General features: G+C 40.3%; 1 protein-coding gene across 1 annotated transcript in view; it reads right to left on the reverse strand.

Annotated features, from left to right (window-relative positions):
- Nucleotides 1-2,975: 2,975 nt before the first annotated feature.
- chgb (chromogranin B) overlaps nucleotides 2,976-19,939 on the reverse strand; it is a 173,279-nt gene continuing 156,315 nt past the window's right edge. Inside the window, exons 3-6 of the mRNA XM_068045651.1 lie at nucleotides 16,628-16,674; nucleotides 16,430-16,520; nucleotides 13,303-14,972; nucleotides 2,976-3,378 (exon numbers count right to left, since the gene is read on the reverse strand). Of these exons, the coding sequence (XP_067901752.1) occupies nucleotides 3,295-3,378; nucleotides 13,303-14,972; nucleotides 16,430-16,520; nucleotides 16,628-16,674 (1,892 nt within the window). The 3' untranslated portion in view covers nucleotides 2,976-3,294. The remainder of the gene's footprint in view (nucleotides 3,379-13,302; nucleotides 14,973-16,429; nucleotides 16,521-16,627; nucleotides 16,675-19,939) is intronic.

Below are 19,939 nucleotides of genomic sequence, written 5' to 3' on the forward strand. Positions count from 1 at the left end.
CAGGGCCATGTTGTTTAAATACTCTTAATCAGCATTCTGTGCATCTTAAGCCTTGTGCACAGAGGCATGTGGATTGGGAGCACGCAGCCCTTAAAAAGGCTAATGCTGCAACTACAAGTGATGTGACTCCAGTCTTTAGAAATACTAAAAATCCTTTACAGATATGTTGTGATAAATAAAAAGTGGATCCAATGTCAAGGCACAAAGTGGAGTCTGGGGAAGTGGCAGAGTGGCGCAGCCCATGATCCCATACTTCTGACTGGGGATGTCAATGTGCTTGTGTGAACAATCTTGAGCTGATTGGCACACAAGGACATGGCCCTAGTGAATGACGTTAGACCGTGTGTGGCAGCCAATCTAAGGATCGTACAAAATACTGCAGATACTGGAAATTGGGAACAAAAACAGAAAATGCAGGAAATGATTTAGAGATCAGGCAGCATCTGTGGAAAGAAAAAGCAGAGTTAACATTTCAGGTCGATCCTAAAATGTTAGGTCAGGCAGCATCTGTGGTGAGAGTGCTGAGTAGCTGGAAACGCATGTGGGATATGACTCCCATATAAATGTAACAATATAAAGCTAACAACCACACCATGTATTAGGTAGATATCACATACCACATAGTGTTCCACTTACTGTTTGCCACTTTACAGTTTTTACATTGCATCTCGTACCTCAGTAGGATTAACAGGCATGATGTAGTATATGATAAAAGTCATGCCGCACTCACATTTTCCAAGACTTTTAATTTGGATATGTAATAATAAGCAGTGACTCCCACAATGTTGTCGCATTTCCCAAAGTTATGAGTGGAAAAGGAGCTGAGTGTTGGCTATGCTGACCAAAGCATATCACCTTTTTCATGCCTTTATGGTCAGCACTATGACTAGCCCATAAGCTTAACTATTGAGGGCAGTAGTGTACTTGCTGAGAGTGCCATCTCTATGTTGCAAAGATCCTTGCTGCAGATGACAAAGCTCGGTCCTGTTGATCTGGAGCATGCTGAGGCAGCACTGCCCAATGCGAGTAAATGTGTCAAAGGGCTGTCAAATAGTCTGGGTCTGCTGATGTTCCTGCTTTCATCGTTGTAACATCTCTACCCTGAAATTGGAAGTAATTTTGAACTACTCTTGCTTTGAGGAAAAGCAAACGGCTATCAAAATTTCCTCCCAATAATTAATATTTTCGTAATTTCAGAAATGTGGGAACTAAACAGTGCACTATAAAGGTACTGTAAACATTACTTAAAAAAAAAAACACCCAAGGGTTCTTTTGCCCATTCAAAATTGACAGACTAATAAAAAAAAGGAGGAAATTTGGCACAAGCCTGTGGAATTGAGTGGTGTTCATTTAGATATCTTTGTATTAAATATGGGGCCTTAATAACTGTGTGCATGAAAATAGATGCAAACACATCAGTTTAGTAATAATAGAAGAGCAAGAAAATGAAACACAAAAAAATTGGTGATGGCTATCCACACCCAATTCTGATCCATCTGGCCAGTTGTCCACATGCTCTCCTTTCACACAGGACCTGGGAAGGAGCTCTGTGTTGCAATAAAGTGCCTTATACGAACACATGTACAAACATACAAGTTAGGAGCAGGAGTAGGCCATTTGGCCCCATGAGCCTGCTCTGCTATTTGATAAGGTTATGGCTGATCTGAATGTGGCCTCAACTTCACTTTCCTGCCTGCCCCCTCCCCCACCAATAACACTTTATTCCCTTGTCTGTCAAGAATATATCTAACTCAGCCTTGAATGTATTCAATGACCCAGCCTCCACTGCTCTCTGGGGAAGAGAATTCCACAGACTAACAACCCTCTGATAGAAGAAATTTCTCCTCATCTCTATCTTAAATGGGAGACTCCTTATTTTTAAACTGTGTTTCCTAGTTCTAGTCTCACCCATAAGCGGAAACATCCTTCCAGCATCCACCCTGTCAAGTCCCCTCGGGATCGTATATGTTTCATAAGATCACCTCTCATTCTTCTAAACTCCAATGGGTAGAAGCCCAACTTGTTCAAACTTTCCTCATAAGATCAGTCGAGTGAACCTTCTCTGAACTACTACTAATTCAATTTTATCCTTTATTAAGTAAGGAGACCAAAACTGTGCACAGTACTCCAGAAGTGGTCTCAATTAGGCCCTGTACAGCTGCAGCAAAATTTCACTACTTTTACATTCTATTCCCCCTTGCAATAAATGACAACATTCCATTTGCCTTCCTAATCACTGGATGTACCTGCATATTAACTTTTTGTGATTCTTAATTCTGTAATAGAGTAAATACTTGATAACTAAACGAAAGACATCCGTCTGTCAAGTGAGATATTAAATCGAGGCCCTGTCTTCCCCCTCATGTAGATTTAAAAGATCCCATGAGGGAGTTCTCTTTGGGGTCTCAACCAATATTTAAACTCAATCAACATCAGTAAAATTAATTATCTGGTCCTTATCACATCGCTGTTGGGGGGCCATGCTGTGCACAAATTGCCACGTTTCCTACATTACAACAGTGATGACACTTCAGAAGTACTTCATCGGTTGTAAAGCACTGCAGGTATCATGAGGTCATGAAAGGCGCTATATAAATGGAAGTCTTTTTCTTTCTTTAAATTCATTGTCATGAATGGGATGAAATGTCTATCTCAGTTTTCCCTGTATATGTGTGCTGCAAGTGTTGGAATAATTTGATTTTGCTAAGAAGTCATTGTATAATAGAATGTGTGTGATATTATTTATCAAAACCATATTGCAGTATAACTTTAAATTTGATATAGAAATGTTGTTCAAGCCTTGAGGGTTAAATAATTATGTTATTGAATTCAACTGTATTTTGCCACTTTAGTTCTCAATATTACCTTTTTATATAGCGAGTTAAAAGTAGATGCAACACAAAGGTTTGGTCTCAATACACCTGGATTTTTATTTATAGCAAATTACAGGCTGGACTGCAGCACAATACAATATGAAATGAGTGTATGAAGATGATGTGATCTGACATTTTTCATGAGTCTAGATCCAAACTGTTATAATTTAATTTTGCATGCTTTTAAATCTGTATAATGTTTAGCAATATAGAAGTACACAATAGAAACATTTCCAGCAGACTAAAACACAGCACCAAGTGGACAACAAAAGACATTTGATACTGTGAAAGCAGCCTCTTCACTGCTTTTTTTTAGGGTATTAGATAATGATATATATGTGGCTTTCTATTTCTTCAAAAATAAGTTCGGTATAGCATTAGGTGCCTTGATAATCAAATAGACTTTACTGACAACATTGTATTAACCTCTTTGACTCCCGTGCATCTTCTCTGCCATTTTTTCCAATTCCAAGTCCATAACTGCCAGATTCTCCAGCTCCTTCTCCTTTGGGAATAATGGAAAGCAATTCATTATTGGTATGGCAGTTTTATCCTGACTCTATTCAAATATATTCTAACAGAAACTTTACCAACTGTAGTACAGACAGTATGATATTCTTCCAATGGATGCTGCCAGATCTACTAAGCATTTCCGTCATTTTCTGTTTTATTTCAGAATTCCAGCATCCATGGTATTTTGCTTTTGTGTTATAATATTCTTCCAACAGCGTTATTTTATATTCTGAGATTCCTTAAGATACAGCTTGTGTAGCTCAATTGTTTATTTGTTGCAAGCAGGCTACCAGCAATAACAATACACTGTAGGCAACAAGTCTTGTGGGCTTTACAAAGGAATGATTAATGAGGTTTGATAGGAAGGGTGCGTGTCTATTATGGTTATATGCTAACCTTTCCAGTTAAGATTTCATTTGTGATTGAGGAGTTACTTACATGTCCAATTCAGGTACATGCTGAGCCATTGTTTTCCACACAATGCACAACTGTCTGCAAAACCTAGAAAGAATATTGTACACTTCTCCTGTTGTGAATTCAGCATGGTGAAAGGTAAATGCCCCAGGAAATCTCTTAGACCACTTATACAAATCAATCACTTAATCCAAGTTTTATTTTACCACACAGAATAATGACGAGTAAAATATATATAGCTTACTGACTATGTTGCATTTGTCATGTTTCATAACTGAATATTTTATTCACTGGAAGTTATGTAAGAATTCTTACGCTGATTAATCTGAAAGCATGTCCACTGTCAGTGGTTGTTTTTCTACTGCCTGACCTTCAATGTAGCAATCATCTATTTTTCTAGTTATTATTCCAGGCATTCAGAAGAGAAAGAATTGTGTATAAGAAATCATGCAAAATGAACTAAGGAAATAAAAACTAGTTCAGAAGTGTAACAACACATAACTACTCAGAAATGAAAAGTAAATGATCGCTAACAGCATGTTGCATTTGAATAGCCCCACTGCCAGTAAATACAGGTGTAACTGTCTTTAAAAACCTTTGTGAGAATGACTAGAGAAACTGAAATGACTTTACTTCATTAAATTAATATTTCTGTTGCTTAAAGTAATTGGGCTATGTCATTATCACTCAACGTTATTTTGCTTCTTTGTTTCTTACATGTAATAGTTAATTGAAAATTGAAACAAATATTTAGTAGATTTAAATCATTACTCTTTAGAATCATACAGCACAGAGGGAGGCCATTCAGCCCATTGTGCCTGTGCTGGCTCTTTGTAAGATCCCACTCCACCTGCTCTTTTCCTATAGCCCTGCGAATATTTCTTTTTTAATTATATATCCAATTTCCTTATGAAATTTATTATTGAATCTGCTTCCACCATCCTTTCAGGCAGCACATTCCAGATCATAACTTGGTGGGTAAAAATATCCTCCCCATCTCCCCCTCTGGTTCTTTTGCCAATTACCTTAAATCTGTGGCCTGTGGGTATCCGCCATCCTGTCACTGAAAACAGTTTCTCCTTATTTAATCTATCAGAACCCTTCATGATTTTGAACCCCTTCATCAAATCTCCTTTTAACCTTCTCCCATTGAAGGAGAACACCCCTAGTTTCTCTACTCCATCAATGTAACTGAAGTCCCTCATCACTCGTATCATTCTAGTAAATCTCCTCTGCATCCTCTCCAATGCCTTGACATCCTTGAGGTGCCCAGAATTGGACACAATACTCCAGCTGGGACCTAACCAACATCAGTCCTTGTCTCCAAATTCTACAGTCGCAGATTAGCCCTGAAAAATGGTACAGATTTTATCTTTCCTGTTCCATCTAATATCATCTCCTCTTCCACGAGGGCCCCCTTCTCATTCCCCTCCTTTGAAGGCTGGAGAGTCCATTGCTACCTCAGTTCAGCCCCTCTGTTCTGTTTCCAGGGCCTATTTGATTCGCTTGTGGCTCAGTGATCATTGCTGAACATTGTTCCAGGTGCAGTCTGAGTGGCACATTGTGGTACCTCTGGCCTGCACTTGACTGAGGTCCTGATGCAGTTCAGCGTTCACTTCTCTTCTCCGCCCTCAGAAATGGTCAATTTCATGAAGTTATTGCCCTGAATTGCTCAGCACCTGTGTCTAGTCTTTTAGTTTTAATTTATGTACTGGAATACTACGATGTCCCGGGTATTAGGCAAAAATGGATCCTAGTTAGATGATGGCGCTATCTTCTATTCTGTGTTCCATAATAAAATCATAGATTGGTTACAGCACAGAAGGAGGCCATTCGGCCCGTCGTATCCATGCCAGCTGTCTGCAGTCCTACTCCCCTGCCCTTTTCCCGTAACCCTGCAACTTTCTTTTCGCTTCAGGTGCTTATCCAATTCCCTTTTGAAAGTCATGATTGAATCTGCCTCCACCACACTCTCCGGCCATGCATTCCAGATCCTAACCATTCATTGCATAAAAAATCTTTCCTCATGTCGCCGTTGGTTCTTTAGCCAATCAGATTAAATCAGTGTCCTCTGGTTCTCGACCCCAAACTTCAAAAATAACTGTTGGAGGCAAAATGCTTTGTCCTTGTGTCACTTTGAAAACCAGTATCTGTTCGTCTGTTTTAAGTCAGCAAAGTAACCTCTTACTTCACCTGCTGCCCCATCCAGTGCAGATTGTCCTTCAGAAAATCCTTTTCATCTTTTTCAATTTTGGGGAAGTGCAAGAAAGGGTGACTATTTATTCACACGTTGATGATGGATGTCATTTTCAGCATCGAATTTCCCAGCTCTAGAATATGCAAGACAGATACAGACAAAAGTTCCTCCTATCCACTCCCCACAACGTGCCTTTAGCTTCAGGATTAGAAAACACCAGTAAAATGCTTCCATGTTTGGTACCAGCCATCCCTGCTGAGGGCGAAAGCCAGTCAAGAGTGAATTGCATGCAGTTTTGTGCTGGAGAACTGTCAGCAGTAGGAACTGAGTTGGGATTGTGTTTTTTTAAGTTCCCTTCCAACCTGCAATGAAAGGACACTTTCAGCCCATGTGTTGGAGCTACATTCAAACACTGGGCCCAATGGAAGTAAAATAACAGTGTTTTAAATCACTGTACATTTCCCAATCTTCAATGGCCTCTCTCTTTAATACCTATATCTTATTGAAAAAGTGTATGCAGGTGACATACACTTCATGTCCACAAGTTGTACTTCCAGTTGTTCTAATTTTTTTTAAAATTAATCCTTTCTGTCAACATTTACCATTGTAAAATGCTACGTCAATGTTTCTTATTCAATTTTGCTGCATCGCCTTTCACAATATAGTTGCAGGTTTTGGCCATTAGGTGGAGGTGTGCAATGAGTTTCTGAAGTCTTCTAACTTGTCGCTATCTCGTAGACATCAAAAACCTGCATTCATGAGCATTGCATTTACTATCATCATTTATATCTCATGTGCAGTTTTAATCTCTTCATTGTTTACAGCCATTAAGGGATGAAAAACAGTCCATTCCCCAAAGTGTATAATAATCAAAGCTTTGCAACAAGACAATATGAGCTAATGCCAATTAAACCTACATTCAATGCCCTTCCCTCTGTTCAGCAGTTTTTCCTACAAATCTCAAGAGGATAATTTCATCTATGTAAATTAAAAATATAGATAACACCATTTGCGCTTATGTACGCCAATCCCTATCAATTGATGCCACGTAGTCTCGGCTAACCTTTGCTAAAATTTTATATATTTTATCTTCACAACCCACTCCCCGCCCCATAATTTTCTCTGGTCTCTAATCTGCCATGGTTATACATACGTTACCAGCATTCACGCTGGATGATAATAATGAATTCCCAAATAATGTAACAATTGCCATAAAATGTACTTTACTCCATAAATTGCAGAGCAGTTGAGCACATTTGCAAAATTGCAACCTCAATTTTCCTATCTTAATGAGCAGTTCATCCTTCTTCAGTGTTATGAAGGATGATTTCATTTATTTAATATACTAGCAGATCTCTATGATGATGAGTAGGGTGAGTCAGAGGGTTCTCTGTTTTATAACGATACGAATATTTTTTCAATCTAGGGAACAACAGCAGAGCCACTGAATTACAGTGACCAAATATGTCAAAATCCACTTTTATTACTTGGTATTCAGGGATTTTTACCATCGAATTGGGGATCACATTCCCTGCCCATTATTCTGTGGAAATCAGCAAAAGGTAGTATTTTGTTATATATTATGTTTTATTTTATTTGCTGTCCCATGGAATTGCACAAATGGGGGGGTGGGAGGGGGGCTAATTTTCGTCCTCAACCTACTTTAGTTGGGAATGGAGCAGCAGTTTGCTCTCCCTTTCTCTGTAACCTACTCCAGCCCTACAACCCTCTGACATCTCCACGTTCCTACAATTCTGGCCTTTTGTATATCCCCGATTTTCCTCGCTCCACCAGCAAACTTTCAGCTGCCCAGGCCCCAAGCTCTGGATTTCCATCACCAAATTCCTCTACCTCTCTTTCCTCCTTTAAGATGCTCCTTAAAACCTACCTCTTTGACAAAGCCTTTGGCTATCTGAGCTAATAGCTCCCTATGTGACTCAGTGTCAAATTTTGTTTGATAATGCTCCTGTGACACACCTTATTATGTTAAGGGTGCTATATAAATGCAAGTTGTCATTGAGATTAAAATGCTGGCACAGCCACACTTCTGTTAATGTCTGGATCACTGTCATTTTGAAGCAACCATGAAAAGGACGGCCCAGGCACCCACCGGAAGTGGACAGGAACCATGTTAGGTTCATGCAAATAGAGGTCCTCTGATAGCAATAGCACCCCATGAAACTTTGAAGTCCCAACACCCCATGCACACTCTGCCCATTAATAGTTAGCCCAGAGTGGCTTAACCAGTGGTCCTTAAAGAGACCATTGAATGCAATTCCAAAAAAGTTTAAGAAAAGCTTTGTAAGTTATTCTTGGGGAGCATTTCCTGGCTCCAAAAATCAACCCTAATGCCCAACCCTCCATAGTCCTCACAGGGGATTGGTTCCCCTCCTTTTTTCATTTACCTTGACTTGCTACATTCCACAGTGAGCCCTCCAGATTTCCTGCACCCACGCTGAATGATGAGCTGCTCAAAAAGTACACAAAGCTCACCAATGAAATGCAAATGAGACCTGACCGTGAAAATGCTTCAGGCATCTGACCACCTCTATCGGACAAGTGGTGAGTTCAAGAAAGGTAATCACATGGTGCAACTAAACATATCTAAGTATTTTGGGGTTATATCCAAGATGTATGATTAGTTACATGTAAGCTTATGTTTCAGCTTTCTGATTGTGTTTCTACTTTTACTAATCACTCTCTGTTTCAAGTATTTCCAATTGGTAATGAAACAGAATGTCTCCATGAGGCAGCTACTATGATCCACACTTTACCTTTCACAATCAGCCCAACAAAACTACAAAATCATGGCCCAAAAATTGCTGTCAATGTTACCAGTGAGACCAATAGCCTTTGCAGTTACCTATGCACAAATGCCACAGCAACTTCAGGCAAAAGGACAAATAAACATGGAAATCAAGAAGTTGCTGTTCCAGAGGCCCCACTCCACTGTTAGCTTTGCAAAAACACATCTCGCTGCCTGGCTTTCAGGTTCAAATGCAATGAGTGACGTAAAGGGGGATAATGTTACTGGACTAGTAATCCAGAGACCTGGATGAATAGTCTGGAGACATGAGTTCAAATCCCACTACAACAGCTGGTGGAGTTTAAATTTAAATAGTCATTTGGTAGTATAGAACTTGAGTATTGCTGAAAATAGAGACATTTTGTCGAAGCTTTTCGTCTTGCACTCATCAGGACAATTCGCAAGAATACCAATGTAAGGAAAAGCAACAAATGTATATTGTATGACAAGAGAGTGCTGATTAGTGTTGAGTGGACTCTGATTGGCAGAGACGTTGCCATGGAGAATGCACCAGTTTATGATGACTGAAAATTGCCCAGTCGACCTCAGATTACCCTGGAAGACAATACGTGGGTTGTTCACCACTAACAGGATGCTGGCGTCAAGCCAAAAAGATGTTCTGCCTATCACACAATTAACTAATGTGATATATGAATTTCAGTGCCAGTGTGATGCTAGGTATATAGGCCGTACGTCTCAAAGACTGGCGGATCGTATCAAACCACGTGTCCCTTCCGCTGTTCACAATGGGCAAGGTACCCAACCAGCCCGTGCTTGCAAAATTCAAAACACAGTGTCCAACATTAGATGTGCTTCTGCAATTGGACAACATTTGCTAAAAAAATCTTATTAACAATGATCACAATACTACCAGAATGTCGTAAAAACTAATGTCCTTCAGGGAAGGAAATCTGTTGTCCTTACCCAATCTGGCCTATATGTGACTCCAGACCCACAGCAATAGGGTTGGCTCTTAACTGCCTTCTGAAATGGCCTAGCAAGCCACTCAGTTGTAGGTGGCTCCCCACCTGCTCAAGGGAAATTAGGGATGGCCAATAAATGCTGGCCTTGCCAGCAATGCTCAAATTGCAAGAATGAATGAAAAAAGACTTACACTGTAGATACAAACTAAACTTGCCACAGAAAGTTAGGGCAAATCATTTCATGTCTAAGTACCCCTTTAATGATGTAGTAAGTGTTAATTACTCCCAGTCAACCTCTCTAGCACAGAAAATTAATTACTATAACTATGGAGTCTCATTCAGGTTCTATTTGTTGTTGGAGTTTTTCGAAATTAAAATTAAATCTGTTTCTTTCTAATCTCTTTATTCTGTTCCTCGCAATCCAATCTTTCTTTCCCTACTTTTCTTTCTGCACTGGATGTGACATTGAATTTGCCCATTCTAACTTGGTCAGACCTTGCATTGAATCTGATTGGTTGTGGAGATGCACAATTCATTGTCCTGTTCACTCAGGTTCCAGAAGCCCTGTGGAGGGCACCGTGCTGTTCCTATCTCACACTTGCAGCAACATGCAGCACAAAATATCATGGAGATTAAACGGGCAAGGACATGTCCAACTAATGGCAGGTGCTGGTTGTTGGCCTGCCACAGCAATTTGTGGTCCCAAATGTTAGTTCTACAGCAGCTGGCTGCCAAGCTGTTTGTTCTCTGGGCTTCTCACTCTCTGACAAGCTCTGACTCTTGTCTGCCACTTAGTCCATACCTTTTCACAAAACTTTGCCTTACCTTTTTCTCAGAATTAATGCTGCTGTAGATGTTACTAGTATTGTCTGATCCAAACAGAACACTGCAGAAGAAATTGTTTTCAACCTAATTCTGCAAAAGCTCCATATATTCATTTGCTTGCATTTCTCTCCTGAGCTGCTCAAGTCTTTCACTTGAGGAATAATTAGTACATTTAACCATCCTAGCTATTCTCTCTTTACCAAATCTACATCATTTCCACTGGCAAACAATTCATGTTTTTACCTAGCAGCATGAGGAAACTACTCATTGCTAGATTCAAAGGATCCCTGCTAGATCTAGCATTTTAATTTTAAAAAACATTCTCAGGTGATGGGTGCCACTGGCGTGGGCGTGTTTATTACCTATCCCTGGTTGTCCTTGAGAAGGTTGTGCTGGGCTGCCTTCTTCTTCAACTGCTGCAGGTGCACATGCTACCACAGTGCTGTTTGGTAGGGAGCTCCCAGCTTTTGATCCAGTGGCAATGTGTGTCCAAATCAGCATGGTGTGTGAATTTGAGGGGAACTTGCAGGTGTTGGTGTTCCCCAGCACCTGTAGCCCTGGTCCTAGATGGTTAGGGTTAGAAGTTTGGGAGGTACCACAATGAAGCCTTGGCAAGCTGTTGTAGTGCATCCTGTAAAAAGTACATATTGCAGCTGATAGTGGATGGACTGGGTGTTTAAGCCAGTGGATGGGTCGCGGATATATCTGACTGCTTTGCCCTGGAAAGTGTCTGAGTATATAAGAGTGGATTCTCCCCAGCTATGGTTTCCACTAAAGAAATTATGGTTCCTGCTGAGCTCTGTACAAATATGAAAAAGAATGTAGTTTCAAACGTGTGCAATTTGATGATTGTCCATCACTGCTTCAATAGAAACAGGAGTATCTGATCACTCTGTCACTGTTGGGATCCTATGTCTATGTTCTTGTTTATAGATGCATTTGTCTGCTGGTTGCCTCTGTTTTATTATGCTGCAATCTAGCAGGTTGAAATTCTGTTTTAAGTAATCAGGATTACAGTCTGTTTATTAAATCGTTACTACTAAAATTTACCTCAAATATCTCACAAGGAAGGAACCTGAAACCAGCCCCACACTGCACGCATTGCTATCCAGACATAACTGCTTAGAAAACATGCAGTTTGAGCTGTATTCAACTTTGCTTCTGGTTTTAAACAGAAGGGTCCTCCCTCTGAGGAGCTACTGTGGAAATGTTAACCATGGTTTAAAGCACATAACCAAGGAAGAAGAAGAACTCACCTTTATTGTTTGAATAAAGATTTGATTCCAATTATCATATTTCCTCACCGGCCAACCTGCTTTGCTGGCTGTTGTGCTGGTGCACAACACCTTATAAGACAATGGCCTACAAATTTATTGATTATTTTAGAGCCATAAAATGGGTGCCTAAACGTCCCATATGGTGGGTGTGCACAATCCGCACTGGAAGTACACTGCACACACCCCCCCCCCACCCCCCCGCCAATATTGGTGAAGAGTAGGTGTCCCAGGACCTGTGACTGAAACAGATGTTATACCGTTTGAATATGCAGCCTTAACACCTGTTTCAGTACTCCTTCCCAAAATTGGGTGCCCTGAACGTAGCCAATGCTGGCGGCGTTGAGGATAACCAAGCCCATATTCGGCCTAATGAGCAGTCTTTAAAGGACGACCGCTGGATATAATTGCCTGAATGTGAAACCAGCAAGAGTGCTCCTCCTGGCTCCACAGCAAAGTGCATTGCCAGCCCGGCTCGGCCCTGCCGATTGCCCTCTCCCCTTCTGATCACCTTCGCCCTTCTCCCCATTTCCTCCTCCCTTTCTTAATCACCTCCCACTCCTCCAGGTCCTACCTGAAAGCCTCTGCCGGTGATGCAGCAGCCCAAAGTTTAAAATAAAAAACAGAAAGTGCTGGAAATACTCAGCAGGTCTGGAAGCATCTGTGGAGAGAGAAACAGAGTTAACATTTCAGGTCAGTGACCTTTTGTCAGAACCAGACTAGTACTAATCAATTTTACCCCCCCGTATTCTTGGTCACCAAGATCATTTAATTTGTTTTATTCAATTAACAGTCAATAGAGTTGTTAGTTTAACAATTAAACAACAACAGTGGCGTGCTGATAAAATTCAGCCCGTTATCTCTGTTTCTCTCCCCACAGATGATGCCAGACCTGCTATGTTTAGAGATACAGCACTGAAACAGGCCCTTCGGCCCACCGAGCCTGTGCTGACCATCAACCAACCATTTATACTAATCCCATATTCCTACCACATCCCCACCTGTCCCTATATTTCCCTACCATCTACCTATACTAGGGGCAATTTATAATGGCCAATTTACCTACCAACCTGCAAATCTTTTGGCTTGTGGGAGGAAACCGGAGCACCCGGAGAAAACCCACGCAGACACAGGGAGAACTTGCAAACTCCACACAGGCAGTACCCAGAATTGAACCCGGGTCGCTAGAGCTGTGAGGCTGCGGTGCTAACCACTGCACCACTGTGCCGCCCCAGCACTTTCTGTTCTCATTTTATAGCTAAAAATAGTTGTGGAAGGCTACATTTTATTAATTGTTATGGTAATTTTCATATCATTTTCATGTCCATCAGATTATTTTAGATCACTGATCAAAAAGCTACGTCGCAAAGTGAAAATGTTCACTTTTTCCCTATCACCTTACTCACTAGTTCATCCAAATAAAGTAAATTAGTGAAGATTTTTACTTCCTTTCATCAAAAAAAATCAATTGGCTCACCTCTTCTTCAGTCAATGTTCTATGGTTCATGTTCCTTTTTCCATCTTCATGGCGTTGCTTTTCCTTTTCTTCCTCAAAATCATAAAGTTTCGGGAATTCCAATGACTTTTTCTTGGATTTCAGATATTGCGCCAGCTTGTCCATTCTATCATATATCCTTTTCTCTTGGAAATCATGGGCAAGGTTTTGTCTTAAGGCATTAACTTCCTTGTTCTGCCCCTGACTTTCCTCTTCATGTCTTTTCTTGTGATGTCTCTTCTCCCAGCTGCCATCATGTTCTTCATATTCTGGATAGAAGTGGTTTTCCTCATTGTGCTTTATTTCTTCTTCACTACCAGGGTTTCTGTCCTCCACACTGTGCCTTTTCTGCCACCAAACCCGTTGCACTTTTGGAAAGTGTTTTGCATTTCTCTCTTCTTCATCATCTTCTTCAGTGCTGCCATATATCTTTTCTGCATCTTCCTCTCTTTGGTGGCTTTTCTCATTATGATTATGTCTCTTTTCTTCTTCACTATAATGCCTCTTTTTCTCATTGTGATACTTCTTTTCCTCTTCCTCCTCTGCTTCTTCCTCTTCACTGTGGTGTCTCTTGTTCCCAATATGATGTCTCTTTTCCTCCTCTTCGCTGTGGTGTTTCTTATCTTCACTGTAATGGATTTTTTCTTCACTATGGGTCCTTTTGTCATGGTGTCGTTTTTCCTCCTCTGATTCCTCTGATTGACTTTTCACGTGTCCATTTACTTTATCCTCATAATGGTGTCTACTTCCTTCATATTCTTCCTGAATATTATTTCTCTTAAGGTAGTTACGAATATTATTGATATGTTCTAGTTCTTTGCTAGATTCATCAGATTTACCAGAGTTCTTCTTACCTTGGTGCAGACTCCTCCTATCCTCATCAGAATGACCATAGCTGCGCCTTTTGTGGTAGTGTCTGAGACGATTACGTCGTTTCTCTCTTTCTTCACTATCTTCTGACTCTTCAGAGTCAGACTTCTTATGCTCATAAAAGCCATTTCTTTCATCTTGATTATTGAGATCTTCATCAGATCCAATTGCCTCTATGTCACTGTACCTTTCTTCAGAACTATGTCTTCTTTCCTCTGAGTGTCCATGTAAACCAATTGGTTTATCTTCCTCAGTTGACTCTTCACTTCTTTTGTCATGTCCATGAAGCCATTTATGATGGAATTCATTGCTTATATTCTCAGAACTGTCTCTTTTTTGTGAGCTGTTTTCCTCTTGTCCACTATCTTCCTCACTATGTCTTCGTTTCCTGTGTTTTTCTTCTTCATCTTCCTCACTTCTGTTATCTGCATATCTTCTCTCTTCATAGTTGAGATACTCTAGGTCAGAATCATGGTCTCTGTGGCCTTTGACATGGTGGGTGGTTTTTACTGGTTTGATTTCTTCTATACTCCTTCTATCCTCTTCACTGTTATTCTCTTCACTTTTTCCTTCAACATGGTTTCGTTTGTAATCCTGTTTTTCCTCACTTTCATCATCATTTCGTTTGTCTGCCTCGTAATGCTTTCCCTTATGCCCCTCCACGACTTCCTGGCTTCCCTTATCCTCAGAGAGAGGCTTTTCAGATTCCTCAACATCTTTCTCCTCTTCATAGTGTTTGCTTTCTCCCTCATTTTTCTTTCCTGCTATTGCATGTTTCCCGCCTGGAAATGGGATATAGCAATAAAGATTTAAGCACCTTACATCAGGAAATACCACATCTCATTAACGATGGACAGAGTTCTCAGTTATGTTCTTCACTGTTTAAAAGTCAAACTCATTTTATGTTACTACTCATTAGATTTACTGGGACGCCCTAGATCTTTTCCTCCTTAATATTTATCCCTCAACCAACATCAGCGAAACAGATCAACTGACCATTATCTCATTGCTGTTTGTCAGAGCTTGTTATGGTAAATTGGACGCGGTACTTCCTACATTACAGCAGTGACTACTCTTCAAGATCTACATCATTGGCTGTAAGACGCTTTGGAGCGTCCTGAGGGCGTGAAAGTCGCTATCTAAATGCAAGTCTTTCTTTTACACGGCTAGAATGCCAGCAATATTAAAGGTACTTTACATTCACTGATAATCGCTGCATCCCAGCCCCCAGTGAACATTTTAAGGAAGCAGGGCTTGGCGTTGGTAGATCCGAGACACAAAAGCAATGACTAGAATTTCAGCCGCTGCCGATTCTCACATTTTACTCTCCAGTGACAGGGTCACAGTTAAATAACTAGAAACCCCTAATCCTCCAAATTCTAAGCCCAAAAGAACTTCCGATGAGTGTCTCTTTAAATTAAAGGGCAGAAGAGAGTACAATGAACTGTTGAAGTTGCTTGCTCTTCGTTGCAAGCGAACCTGCAATTCCCAACGCTTTGCAATTTTCGGGGGCGAGCGCGGGGGGGAAATTGAATGCCTCCCCAACCCATTCTCAACTCATGTCCCACTTCCACACGGACCAACCTCGAACTGAAGTGGTCATAAATTATGGAGGTAGAAATCCCGAATGTCCCTCGATTTGCTGCATCGTTGGGAAATGAAAATGGAATACTCACATTGGCAGAAATTTGGACTTTATAACAAATGCAAATCTTGTTGATATTTATTAAAATTTGTCTAAATGCAAACACACGAGTAATCCTCAGTAGATGCATTTGTGTCTTGGATTAAACTATTCCTCCCAAAATAAAGCTGCAAACCTCCCGGGCTCCAAGAACTTATTGAGAGATCGCTACTGTAAAGTAAATTAAAAGAACACATTGGAGTAATAAAAAGCAATGACATTATGTTTGACAGTCTTCAAACCCGCCTGATTGGAAATGAATCTCATCGGATCATTATTTTCAGCCGACAAAGACACTTCAGACTGAGCTAATCATTAACTGCTGTGTGTTCACCAACCAATACACTTCCAAAAGCAAATATTCAGCTCCTTCAAACACTGCTTTAGTTTCAAAATGTCAGCGCAGAGTGCAGGTAATAACTAACCCACGCAGATCACAAGCATTTGTCCAGCACTTTCCAGTAGTTTTGTTTGGACTTTGCATTAATGATCTGTGGAATACTTATGTTCAGAAGGTTTACTGATGCTGTTAAGCATGCAAAGAAATGCTGTTACCCTTCAGGATTTCTCTGCACTCCGAAGTCACTGGAAGAGCGTTAGGCTTAGAAAGGGCATTGGAAAGCGCTTCGATTATGCATCGTGTCACCTAAACGGGCAAATATCAGACAACATCATCAATATCAGTTTTCTCCGGTTCTGACTCAAAATAGAGAGAATTGACTATCTGTCTTTAATAACAGTACTGAAACCTACCAGTTCATCTTTCTGTGCCTCTCTTTCCAGCGGCTGTGGTCTGACTACTGCCAAGAGCAAATAGAAGGAAACAATTACAATTACCGATCGGTTTCTTCAAACAACTGCTGCACAGGAGTGTGGATTTTCCCAGTTGTCCATCTAGAATTAGCGAACTTGTGAAGCCATAAGCCAGGTAGTGACAGAAAACCTGCAGTTTGGTTGAACCCGACCTGCTGGTTAGAATCTGAGCCACCGTCCCTCTTTATGAAATCATCTTCTCTGCGCTGCTCCCATTTGGGACTCAGCAGAAGGCTCGCGATTTTGTCTTTCATTTCACTATCTTTTCACACAATTGTTGTTTTTACTCTTGCAATGAACTAGAGAGAAAAATCAGTACATCTATGCGAGCCCATGACAATCTGTCGACAAACAAGTGCCCCGCAAAACACCAAGACCTAACGTATTGTAACACGCCTCTGTAACTGATATACCAACACACGCTTTACTGTGATAAAAAGTCACACTTACCGATTTACTAATAAGGAAAAATATGACAATCAATTTCCTATCAAATCATACACTTGGCAAGTTCTAGCAGTCTGTGGCTGGATCAGTAACCAGGACCTCATTCGCTGTCCAAGGTGCTGAAACGGAGAAGCTGCTGGGCTGGAATAAGGATTAAAATAAAGCAAACTTTACCTGTCACGGCAGACAGAGCGGACAAGGTTAGAAGAGACAAGAAGTGCATAGTCCTTGTGCGAGACCTGCACTCTTGTGGGTGCGGTGAGGGAGCGCTTCCCCGACTGTTTGCACTCTCTGTATGGAGCCGAGCCCCAGGAATCCCAATTTAAAGCAAAAGAGACAACGCACTGCTCGTCAGAGAGGCGGAGGCAGCCTCCACTCCCAAGAACCATCGTCATCAAAGCCCCACAAGAGCCAGCGGAAAGTGCTCTGCAGAAACTTTCATCTCCATTCATTATTTAGTTCAGGGTTTTTAATAATACGTTTTTGATCTGGATATATCGAACTTGTGCCCGTTTATTTATCTAACCCAACTGCACCTTTGTCTTATCAAATCCTCGATTCTGTATATCAAAGGGAGGATATCCACACCAAGGTGCAGTTTTTGTTGCTATCGCTTTTTTCTGTTGATTTTCACCCAATCTTCTCCCTTTTTTCCTCTGCTGGGGTACACTTCTGCAGGCAATCAAATCCCTTCAGCAGGTGTTCATTCTTTATGTTTAAGACTAAATAACTATCCCGGACAGAGTCTTTGACATATATATGCTGCACAGAGTTGAACTTTTGAAGTAGAACTTATTGGAAGCTCTCGACATATCAACCCATTTGTTTTTACATAAAGCAAATTGCAATCCAGGCCAATTGGTATCCAGCTTGCTTAACACAGGTACTTGAAATTGTAGACTAGAAAATGGGTTGAACTAATCGTATTTTTTAATTCTTTTCACCGATCTGCACTCCTTTTCACGTACTATTATCACCCTTTGCTGCCAATTCATGTTTATTTAAAATTAAGGGGTTTGTGTTCATATCATGCTTTGTCATTCTCTTTTCAGTTTGGCCAGATGAAAAGTGTTGAGAATGAAATCGTCTATCCATGTATTTTTAATAATAGTTTGAAACCCTCGTCACTTGAGCTCATATCTCAATGCACGTATTCATACATAATTGGGATCATGTAATATTGCATCATAAAATGGCAACCAACTCTCGACTAAGCATTGATGGTTAATAACATGAACCATCGAACTTTAGACAATGACTAAAGAATATTCTAAGGCAACAAAATTGGATTGGGAGGGCATTGGAATAGCCAATCTCCCTTTATCTGCTATCACGACTACTAGTAAAATCATTGTCATTTACTCCAAAGTGTTCCAGCAATATTATTTAATTAAGTTGTATTAAGATTTAAAGACACCAAACTAATGAAGACAAAGGAGGATTCATTATTTATGCTCACCGTGATCCGGCCTGTAAAAGACAGCACAGAAATCATGGTTACATTGAAGCAATTTTCAGGAGAAAGAACCCTTATTGAATTTTAATAGGTATGTAAATTGTAAGTAGATCTTTGATACATTAACAATCAAGTTGAGGATTTATCATTCACAGTCATGTGTAGGTCCCAAATATATTGTCGAATCCAGATTGAATGTCATATATTCAATATTTAATTGCATGATGTTTAAACTGTTTATTTTGAAGCATGAAGAATTTAAAAGATGGTCAGGGAGACAAAACAAACAAAAACCTTGACAAGCCCACAACGAAATTATAGAATGATAGGAATAATCTCCATCTTTTGTGTTCCGGGATAGAAAATCATGGGCCTACAAATTATGAATGTGCCAGAATTCCTGCTATGAGTTCCCGGCATATGGCACTCTCAGTTAGAGTGCTAAAATGAAACTTTCCCCTTTAGAAATTATAGCACAGAAGGGAGCCATTCAGTTCCTTGCATTTGGGTAAGTGCTAGCTGGAGCAATCTACAGTGATCCCATTTCTCTGGCCTTTCCTTATATCATTTAATATTCTTCCCTTTCAAAGATGTTACAATTTCATTTTAAATGAGCTTATTGTATCTGTCTAAATCACCACAGGTGACAAATCCTTCAAGATTCTCGTACCCTCTCTATGAAAAACTATCCTTCTAACTTCCTACTTTATTCTTCTGGCAATTGTCCTAAACTTATGCCCCTCATTAATTTCCTAACCAGTCAATGTCTTTCACATTTCTCTGCATTGGACTACATCTGCCACCCATCTGTCCACTTGGCTGACTATGTTAAAATAAACACAAAATACTTCAGATGCTGGAAATCTGAAATGAAGACAAGAAATACTCAGATGCTGGAAATGCTCAGCAGGTCTGGCAGCATCTGTGGAGAGAGAAGCAGAGTTAACGTTTCAGGTCAGTGACCCTTCATCAGCTGACTATGCTGGTCAGTAATCTGTTGCATTCTTCCTTACCATTTTCCAAACCCTCTAATTTTCCATCATCAGTAAGTTTTCATATAATTCTTCTTGTGCTTAAGTTCATATTATTTACATAAATGGAAATCAAAAGAAGTTGCAAGATAGATCTCTGGGGGACACCACAAACCCAATACCCAGATCTCACCAAGCCAAAAAAATCCATTTAACCCATTGTTTGATTTATGTCTCCAAGCTTTTAAAGACAAGTGTTTAGGCTACTCAACAGTGGTATGAATGGATAGTGTCAGTGTGGCACATGCTGTACTCATTTGTACCTGAAAATTGCAATCATGATCCTATGTACATCATAGGACCCTGATTAGTATATCA

Source organism: Heterodontus francisci, chromosome 13 (genome assembly GCF_036365525.1).
Source record: "Heterodontus francisci isolate sHetFra1 chromosome 13, sHetFra1.hap1, whole genome shotgun sequence".
NCBI lineage: Eukaryota > Metazoa > Chordata > Chondrichthyes > Heterodontiformes > Heterodontidae > Heterodontus > Heterodontus francisci.